The 10,736-nt window shown below is 33.0% G+C and overlaps 1 protein-coding gene across 4 annotated transcripts in view; it reads right to left on the bottom strand.

Annotated features, from left to right (window-relative positions):
* The window catches only part of LOC107617394 (callose synthase 9), a 32,325-nt gene extending 22,060 nt beyond the window's left edge, over nt 1-10,265 (bottom strand). The window contains exons 1-14 of one of the 4 annotated variants that reach the window (XM_016319150.2): nt 10,098-10,262; nt 9,691-9,824; nt 9,085-9,290; nt 8,502-8,599; nt 7,556-7,719; nt 6,510-6,606; nt 5,033-5,143; nt 4,827-4,952; nt 3,424-3,513; nt 2,312-2,409; nt 2,104-2,221; nt 1,541-1,666; nt 269-345; nt 116-194 (exon numbers count right to left, since the gene is read on the bottom strand). In XM_016319150.2, the coding sequence (XP_016174636.1) occupies nt 116-194; nt 269-345; nt 1,541-1,666; nt 2,104-2,221; nt 2,312-2,409; nt 3,424-3,513; nt 4,827-4,952; nt 5,033-5,143; nt 6,510-6,606; nt 7,556-7,719; nt 8,502-8,599; nt 9,085-9,286 (1,386 nt within the window). In that variant the 5' untranslated portion in view covers nt 9,287-9,290; nt 9,691-9,824; nt 10,098-10,262. Of the gene's footprint in view, nt 1-115; nt 195-268; nt 346-1,540; nt 1,667-2,103; nt 2,222-2,311; nt 2,410-3,423; nt 3,514-4,826; nt 4,953-5,032; nt 5,144-6,509; nt 6,607-7,555; nt 7,720-8,501; nt 8,600-9,084; nt 9,291-9,690; nt 9,825-10,097 lie in introns of all 4 variants that reach the window. The other 3 variants (XM_016319152.2, XM_021110876.1, XM_021110875.1) reach the window with 3 other exon arrangements.

Genomic DNA, 10,736 nt, shown 5'->3' on the forward strand with positions numbered 1-10,736 from the left:
CAGACACCTTTTTAAAAATAAGTGCAGGCAGGAATATTGTTCATAAAGCAGATACTAAGTATTGAATTGCCGTATTTTAACACTACTATAGCATGTCAATGGAAACCACACAAACCTTTGATTTAGGCAGTGGCTTTTGGAAAAATGAAGAGCTTGTGCGCCAAGGCCAACTAAGCTCAAAGCAATGAAGTGACCTAAAAAATGGGGATCAGATTAATGAATAAGAAACAACAGAATAATCATTTGACACTCACTGACGACTCCTTACCAGAAGTACTCGTTAAAATCATCATAATTTCTCCAGGATGAATGAGGTGCCTTCCCATTATCATTGTTACCAGCTTCCTAAAATTCCATGTAAAATTAGTGATGAATTCCTAAAGGAAAAAAAAAGAGAGAGATAATCTACCTAAATTCCAGTTGAAAAGCATTTCTCCAATTATAAAAGAAAAACAACATAACCAAGACATTAACTATTGCCGTTCAAAAACCCAAGGAGAGAAGTGAAAATAAAATAATACACTATGCATCTTTTGTTCTTTATTTAAATGGTTGGAACAAACAGTCATGAATATTTTCCTGCACAACTCCTGATCCACAATTACATAGAACGCCTTAGTTATAATACCTTGGTTATAATTTAAGGCACATGATCAGTGCAACTTGCTAAAATTTCTTAACACTTTAACAACATTCACCAAATACCTTAGCTAGACCCAATAAAGTTTTTCGGTGAGGTAGTTATTGACATTATCATCCTGTTTCTAAAACTTCTTGGCTAAAACCGGACAAACTGACCAACGACATAGGACACATCAAAATGCATCTAATAATTTTCAAATCACAAAAACTTGCATAAATAAATAATTTTCTACAATTTTGACAACTCAAAATTCCAAGATACTGTGTGGTTTCCCCGTGAAGAGGGAACCATTTCCTATTTTCATCTTTATTATAGTTTGAGAAGTTGAGAGAGGAGAGAGAAGAGAAGGTAGAGAGTGAGAGAGAAAGTTAGAGTGAAAACATCTTACCAATCACACCAAATTTTTAACTTCCTCATTTATGAGAAATATTGTCATTAAAAGCTTAACATAGTCAGTCCCAAACACAAATAAAAGAGGAGATTGTGTTAAGCTATTGGCAGTCAATGTAAAATTTCACAAAACACTATGTGATGGATCAGATTTAAAATAGAAAACAGTGACCTTATTTCGTCCATGTATATCTAGTGAGAAAATGCATAATTTTTCTAGGCTGTATTAAATTTTTTATTGAAAATAAAAAACGGGAACTGTGCAACTCAAACTATTACAAGGTCTCAACAGAATTTTCAGCTCAACAATGACACTTCTCATCAGAGATTTTAGACCATGTTTTATAGGGTAAGCATCCTTTTTAATGTCATCAATAGTACCCAGTCAGTACCCACAACCAAATATTCTGGTTACGATCTACTAGCAATCTGCACAGCTTTTTCCCGTTTTTGTATTTCGTAAAGTTTAAGAAACTAAAAGTACACATAGAATAGTGGTAAACTTACTGCATTAACAACATCATAAAGAGGAAAGATAACTTTATCAAGAAATGAGACACCATTCTCAGAGGTGCAACTCTTAGCTGGCTGGGCAACATGTTGTCTTAATATCTCATCCATCTCTCTAACCATCTGGATATCAATTAAGAAATTATCAGGCTCCAGATAACAGGGAAAACAACATAGACAAACCATAAACCCTACTTGGTAAAATCATTATGAAAGGAGGGGGAGGGGGGGAGGCAGAATATATGCAGTATACCAAATAAAAGTTAAGTAAATAAGAAGATTCGTTAGGAACAAAATCACAGAATTTCAACGTATGAATGGCAATTTAGGAGCTCCAGCAACATCACAACATCCTCAGAGCAATTATGGAGTCAAATTATGATTAATATAACTAATAAGAGAAACTTCACATCCTCCTGTTCACTAGAATGTTGGAGACTTGAAATTAATAAATAATCCTATTACTTGGCAATGGTTTACAAAACATCAGTAGATTAATAAGAAACTTTACAGAGCCAATAAAAAAGAGCTTTCACTCAGACTTCATCCAATTAACTTACATGATGGAATATGTAGCACAAACATTCTGGAAGAAACCTGATATTGGCAGCTTCACCCCATATTAAAAAGTATAAAGAAAGATATAGCAATATCTTCTCCTTATTAACAGCTTCCAAACTGAGAAAAACCATTTGACCTCCTTTAGTGACAATCTTTGTAAACCACAAAAAGTCAACTAACATTAAACCAAAAGATGTGTATCATTACTTGCTCCAAACTGGCTGAATACATAAGTAGTCACACCACTTTATATAATTATCAAGGGACTTAAGGAAAACTTGCCGCACAGCTGCTTCATCCAATCTCTGGAAACAAGATATACAACATAAGAGAAAGAGAAACCAACAGATGAACCTTCTCTAGTTGGTAGTGTAAGTGTAATAAAAGATTAGTAACACTAAGGACTTCCCAATTGCCTGAACAAGTAATATGTGGCAATCAAAAACAGAAACAGTGAGGGGAGATATGCAGGATAAAGATACATAACCAAGAGTTTACATTATATTTATGATACATAAAATGTTGGCATGTAAATTACTTTACATTAGTGATGGCATAAGTTAGTGGCCCTAGTTGACAGGTACCCACATGAAATGTAAGTGGAAAGGTGTCTCCTTTTCATCTTTATCATCAAGCAGAAGAGATAGCGGACAATGTGTAGTATGTTGATGTATTAATAATTTTTTCTTCTTAATGAGAAATGAAAGATTAACCAGAGATAGAATATAAGGTATCCATCAGGATATAAGAAAAAAGAAAACAAAATAGCTACTAAAAGATTGATACATCTAATAAGACAACCTCTCTATGTATCTACCAAAGAAAGACATTTCAAAAGACCATTTGCAGAACACCACAAAGAAGCTAAGAAAGTAATCGTATCTGAAGTATTGAAAAACTGGAGACTTCTCAAAGTTCTAATATTCCAGCTTAAAGACAATAGAGAACAGCAGAAACTGAACAATGACAACATTGATTATTACACTGATCTGAGCACCATTAAAATGTGGGAAAGGGAATGCTTCTTCAAACGCACCAATAAAAATCAGGCATTCACTATACTTTCAAAATTTGACTTGTCATTGCATAGATCTACTAAATGAAGTAATAATTAACAAATGGAAATAGTGTTGCTTCAGCCAGCCTTATTACACAAATTCCTAGTTCATATCCTTTAGAATTGCATATCTCTATTTTTACACACACAACTGTTTACCTTGGGAAACTTTAGGAGTTAAATATGGACTAATGAACAGTTTAATCAATTTCAATGAAATAACATAATACAACTCTGACATCTAAAAGAAACAAAGAATTACAGGATCAGTTGCATCTGGAATTCGAAGCCGAGATTGCTCATTCGCAAGAAGGTGGACTATGTGCTCGCGCTGATTAGATACATTATCTTTCTGCCAGCAACAAATGATAGTTATTTGAGGCTTCAGAACATCAAATAAATTAGAACAAACAAAATTAATGAAAATGAAGATAAAGTACAAAATCCAAAAGGCAGCAGAGAACTACAATTGTCAGAAGAACTCTATTTAAATTAAGAGTTTTTACAGCATAAATAAATTTCCTTGCTTTAGGAATTTCTGAAAAATGATCCAAGTAATTGAAGTCATATTCATGCACCTTATCCTATCAGCTTAAACTTTTGGAACAAGTGATTTCACGACACAGTATTAGAGCTTCTATGACCTAAAGGTCTATAGTTCAATCCTTGTTGATGATTTCAAAAGAAAAAATTTTTAAGACATTAAAAAGGGGAAAAAATACTGTGCAAAATTCATGCAAGGAAAAAGAGACTCTTGAGTGAGAGCACCGTGTTAGATACATAACCATTAAAGCTCAAACTTTTGAGACAAGTGGTTTATGACATTAAATATGGTCTAGCCCATCATAGATGGGATGCTGACCCATCATATTCTACTACTAACTCTAGTCCTTTAAAATTTATTCTCAAGTTTCATGTTTCTTTTGGCTTGGAATTTTGTGTTTCAAGATTTGGGGGAATTTTTAGGTGGAGGATGTTCCTTACTTTAAAGATTTTACCAGCTTATATAATTTCTCTACTTTACATAATCTGCCCAAGAGAAACCTTTCATTCTATTCAAGAAAATTATTTGAGATGGAACTTTCACTTTATTAGAGACACGAGAATTAGAGAATGGGCCTTTTTAATTCATTTGTCAATGTTCTTGTTCATTTTCCATTAAAAATAAGGATTTAGCTAAAGAGAACCCTATGAGCATTGGCTAAGAGAGTTAAAATAAAAAGTTTTGACGCTTCCAATGTATTACCAATTCAATCAATGCATTGGGAACTTAAAAATTTTGTGTGTTCTATTAAAAATATACTTAATTAGTACTCTTAGGTCACTTGTTGGCAAGACCTAAAAAAAAGCAAAATCTTTCTATTAGGAAACCTCTAATTGAAGGAATAGACATCTTCCTATTGTTGCAGAGAACCAAAAGGGAGACAATGAGGATTACATCAAATTTGAAACAAGAGTATGCAAAGTAAATCCCAAGCTAAATGTATAAATATTCAAGGATTAGTGATGAACATGAAATATTAATATTTTTCTAAAAAATAAAACAATTAAGTTTCAGAAAATATCAGAAAGATAAATTAGTTTAAGTACAGGGAAGAATGTGAAAAACAGAGAGAAGCATATCAATCTCGACTTGGAACCACATAGAAACCCTGATATACAGACCTGAAATCCAAAAGTATACTGCAAAAAGTCAAGCATGTCAGCATTCCTTGTAGAAGAAGTGAAGGCTTCCCTAGGCAACTCTGGCAAGCCAGAAAAATATCTTAAGGCTGACACTGCTGCTTGAACCTAGTAAAAAAATTTCTTTAGGTAATAAACAGACACGAATTCACAAAAAATGGCGATTTAGAACAAAGAAAGTCAATCACCTCAGGGAAAGAAACAATAGCATTTGTTGAAGATGCAGCATCTAAGGGAATGATGTTGTAAGCTATCAAGTCCTCCGTTAATGCAGAATCTGATTCCATGACCCGCTTGAGCTGCAACAGAAAGAAAGCAATTGAAGGGAAGCTCAAATCTAGGAAATATTTCATTCTGATCGAAATAGACAGTTTCGGAGTGCATAAGATGCTTCCAAAGTCAAACCAAGATAGTCTGTGTTAACTGCAATACCTTGGTAGCCAACTCCATGTTAAACCAACTACACACATTTATTTATTTAGTTATATAAAATATTTCATGAAGAAATAAGTGAAATGTGATGATGAAGGATCAACTATCAACCTGAAAAGAAACAGTGAAAAATGAAACCAAGGCTAAACTTAAACCTTTCTGTTATTCTTCACTTTTAGAGTATTGGATGCATCTTAAAGTAAAATGACATTATCATTGCTTCAAGTGTACCACTATAATAATAATTCTGGTCCAAAATAACCGCCATGAATCCACTTATCCCAAAAGCTTAAACTAATAAGAGAAGACACATGAATGGTCCTATCTCTAACAAGCAAAAGCCTCTTTTGGGCTTGAAGCCTAATAGTGCATAAGCTTTTTTCCTTTCTTTTTTGTGTCTTATGCACTTTTTTTTTTGGGCGTAACAAGAATCAAACTCTTGACCTTTTAGTCATAAGATCTAATATTATGTCATGAAACCGTTTATTCCAAAAGTTTAAGCTGATATGTGAAGGCATATGAATGGTTATAAGGCTTACGCACAATCACATTTCAAGTCCAAAAGAATTCTTGTGTGAGGAGGTGTAATAGAAATATAACTATTCATGCGTCTCCTCCTATCATCTTAAGCTTTTGAAATAATTATTTTCATGATATTGACCTAAAAGTCTTAGAGTTCAATCCTTGTCAAACCCAAAAGAAAAAATGTAAGCATAAGGCAAAACAAAAAGATAAAAGGGAAAAAAAGCCTATGTAAAATTCACAGAAATCCAAAAATGAAAAAAAGAAAAACACTATTGCATGAGGGGCATATTAGAAATATAATTATTCATATTCCTCTACTTATCAGCTTAAGATTTCAGAATAAGTGGTTTTATAATGATAATTGTCTAGCTACAATTATGCATATACATTAAAGAAATTATTAAAAACATCTTGATCTTTAGATCAATTTAATTGAATGTTTGAATATTCAAAATAACCCTTATCAATTATTCTATTCTTATACTTACTCTTTATTTCCATTTAGTGGAAAAAATAATTCATTTTACCTTATTTTTTCTAAATGGGCAATTATTTGAGACCAAATAAAATTTTAAGAGTGGACAAATAATTTCAGACCAGAGGGATTAATATATTACATTACATGCATTAAAGGAATCTTTTCCAGAACAATGCACAGGCAAGAATCAGTTTAACCGTTTATATATTTGTGCACTTCAAGAAATCAACCTCATCTGGAATTTCTTGGGTTAGCTGCTCAAGTACTGTCCCCAAAACCTTTAAGGTAGCAAAAACCCGTTTCCTCTTCACAGTCTTGCGCTCCAACCTGTATAAGAAGAAAAAGCAAAACTGAGGAAAACAGCTACAATCAATACAAAACAATTCAGATGATAAAATTAAAGCCATGATAGATAGCTAAGATGTTTTTGAAGTTTCAGTGACCAAGTATTATGTAGTGCCTAATCAATCATTTTGGATAAACAATAAAATATTCTTAGGAGGGAAGAAATAGAAGTACGAGATAGGAAACTTTTAGCATCTATTTGGTGTTAAGCTCATGATCTTTATAGAGGATTTTCCCTTTCGGACTTGTTGAGAGATTAGAAAGCTATGCTTTATAGATAAATCTTTTGCTTTGTTTTGATTTTCTATAGTGTATGCAGTGTACTAGCTGCCCCATTTGATTCAATCTGGATTACAAGGATACCAGATTCACAGTCAAAATACTATTCTTCATGAACAATAATTATGACATATACCTCTAAGTTACATTTATTGTGCTATTCCGGTAATAGAAGATCACATAAAATAAAATATAAAACATATTTTCACAAACATAATAGTGGCCAAAGTTGGATACAGTTTCCCTTAAACAACCTTCTGAAACCAAAGCAACTTGTGTCATATATGTTCAACTTTCTCCTCATGTGTAAGATTAGAGACATGAATGACTTCCAAATTCAATTTTGAGAGGATTTGCCGGACTGTATATATTAAATCAGTAATAACTAAATAAAAGTGAAACTCAACTCCATAAGCTTAATGCCTGATTGCAGAATAATAACAATTCCAATTTTTGGTATACTCCTTATCTACATCTCTATTTCACTGAACTAAGGGGAAAATATTTATGGAACTTATCAAACTTTGTAATAATATGGAAAACAACAATCAAGCTATGCCATTGCATTAAGCAGGACCCAATGGAGGGCAAAAAGAAAGCATAAGATTATCCAAATCAGTGTTATGTCTATCTACTTGGACAAAAAACATACTCGCCAAGATCCCGGCTGAAAGCACCAGATTCCCTCAACTTCATCTCTTCCTCGTGCAATTTCTCTACATTATTCTTCTCTCTATAAAGCTTATAGAACTCTTGTAATCGAGCAACATCCCGACTTCTATCTATGGTTCCAACTTCTCGTTTAGCCAGCTTTTGCTGAAAATATAAGTAAAAAAGAAGATAAGAAAGTAATAAAACATAGCTACCCAAAAGAATCATAGGAGAGGTCTACTAAGGTGGAAAGAAACATTAGAAGATGATAATGAATACTTTACAAATAACAAAGGAAAACAAGAACAAAATAGGGGGTTTCACAAAAATTCCCTCTGGGAATAAGTGGAACCTTCTTCGGCAGTCCTCCCAGTTCAAAAACAATTTTTATAATGGTAATTTTTTTTGGGATAAAAATGTGATTATTATAATAAGTCCTTTAAGAATATAAAAGGAAAAAGGGGGGGGGAAAAAGTAAAGGTTGCACAGAAAATTCACTTTTAGGTTTAATTGAACCTTCTGAGGCCTCCCACAAAAAAGAGAATGACTATGACTTTACTGCTTAGATATGTAGGTCATGAAATAATCGCATCACATAATAATAAAGAACTACAATGCAAAAGTAAAGAACAACATAAAATTTTAAAAAGAATTACAAATTGAAGAAAAAATTAAGAAAGAAGTGTGGGTAAAAAGATCATGATAGTATTTCATTAAGCAGCAAAAATTGTCATAGAAAATAGTTGACAATGATTATACAGGAAAGTTTATGCATTAAACTTAAATCAAAGGTGCATCCAGTCCTAAAATACAAAAGGATGCCAAATGACAAGAACTTTTCAGAGACAGGCTTTGAGAAACCATGTACATACACACCAGGATGCGCAACACAAGTATTTTAAGTAAAATTTGCATTCCAGATAGAAAATCAGAAAAATACTATGTACCTTAATGACAGACATCAAACCGGTCTTAAATTGTAAAACACCCCGTCCCTCACTGTTAGGGTCCAAATTTTGTGACAATGAATATGCATGCTCACATACTGCAAATCGAATAAGATTCCATTAGAACAATTGTTAGGAACTTTAAGAACTTCAATGACCGAATTAAAGGATATATCGGCACTCCCAAGCGACAATATCTTAATTCAAATAACATATACACTTTCAACATTTAACATTGATAGAAATATGCACATGTTAATAATGTGCCTTCTCATATTACTAGAACTCCTAGTTTATAGTGTAAATTAATGTAACAGATACTTTTTGTTTTTAAATCAAATATTTAAAATCGTTAGAGATACGCACATGGTAATTATGTGCATGCTCATATTATTCAATATTCTTAGTTTGCTAATGAGTTGATTGACAGAAGGGGATATCTTTTCCTTCTCCTCTTTCTTGTTTTGTTGACATATATATCCATTATGCTGACTATATATTGGATGTCAAAAAACCCATATCAACAAAAGTAAACAGAACACTCGCATAAAGAATACAAAGTAGTAAGTGAAGAAGAACATACAAATTCTAGAGACATTGGGATCATCATCTTGAATTTCGTCTGCAACTCGAAGAATTTCATCAATATCCCGGTTTTTTGCAAGAGCGGATGGCACATTCCCAGCAATTCCACCAACAGGTCGCCCATATGCATCATCACCAATTCTCTCCCTCCTTAATGCAGCACGTACTAACCGCTCCCAAAGTTCCTCAACTCGAGGCATTTTTCTAACAATAATATTTAGTGAAACCACACAAACTAACAGTTAAAGAAAAAGTAAAATAAAATTGAGCAAAAAACCCATTATAGCATGGGGACAATAAGTAAAACTAACATATAAAGAGTGACAGGGAGTCACCACTGAGCCCCAGCAGAGCATTTACCAATATTAACTTATTCTTTAAACAAAATTATCTTGTATATTTAAAAATGTGGAGGATGCCAAACTCCACAAACAGACCAAATGAATAAATGCACATGACTTGTGCTATGAATGCAATGCAATGCAGTACTCTGCAATACAATCATTAAGAAATTACGAACAACAGCGATATTCTTTATATATTGGCACTGAATAACCAGCTTCCGGCAAGGTATGCAACGACTCAAGCTTAACAGTACTCGTACCTATGGAACTTAGACGTTCATAACAGCATGAAATGATAACAAGTTGATAAGAAAGACGAGAAACGGTTCTTGAATCAAGTGGATCCAATTCAGCTCGCTCTATAGCATCAAATCAGTAGGCACTAGACAATCTACTGCAAAATACAGGTCATATTCCATGTTTAGATAAAAGACATGAGACGATGCAGCAAACTATAGCCAATAATAAACCGTCATTGCAATAATAAACACGAGATCACATTATTCAACCTAAAATGGACTTCCTACACTTCAGAAACCAAATTTCCAAAACAAATAAAACAAAACAAAAAGTGAAGATCGAAGAACTTCCATTGGAGTGGTTAATTTTCTCGAAAAGTAAACAGAATAAGAGGGAAAATAAGCGAAGGAGAGAGGAAATGAGGAACCTGATAAACCCTAGAGGTATGGTCCGGAGTTGAAAACGAGCAGAATCTGGTCTCTGATTAGTGTGATTCGAACGAAAAAGCGGTTTGTGTTGCTTTTCTTCGTTTTGAAAAGATGAAGAGGGATGCGAAATGCGGAGATATAGAAAAGAAAAATGGGGTAAAAAAAAAAGAAAAAGATGTAAACGACAAAGCTGAAAGTTTAAGTGATGGGCAACGGGAAACCGGATATGCCGGTTAAAGCCGGTAGTGCACGCAACAGCGTTTCGGTTCGAGCTGGTCTCAGCGTCAAACCCATGACGCGGAGAAGCAAAGGGGAAATCAAACCCATTAAGACAAGACAAATGGACTGTAATGAATAAATAAGGAAAAGTATAGAAACTAGAAAGTATATAAGGGTGAACGTGTATCACATCGGATAGGATCAAAATTTCGATCCGATCAATACTAAAATTATTGAATTGAATCAAATTTAATATTCATAACTTTTAAGTTTGGATCTCAAATATATGCACAAAATATATAAATAAAACATAATAAAATAAAAATAATAAATTTTTCTGTACAAATTGTTATAAATTCTCATTTATATATATTTTTTATTTTTTTATTATAAAATAACTATAAAAATTATTGAAATTT

Source organism: Arachis ipaensis, chromosome B09, assembly GCF_000816755.2.
Source record: "Arachis ipaensis cultivar K30076 chromosome B09, Araip1.1, whole genome shotgun sequence".
NCBI lineage: Eukaryota > Viridiplantae > Streptophyta > Magnoliopsida > Fabales > Fabaceae > Arachis > Arachis ipaensis.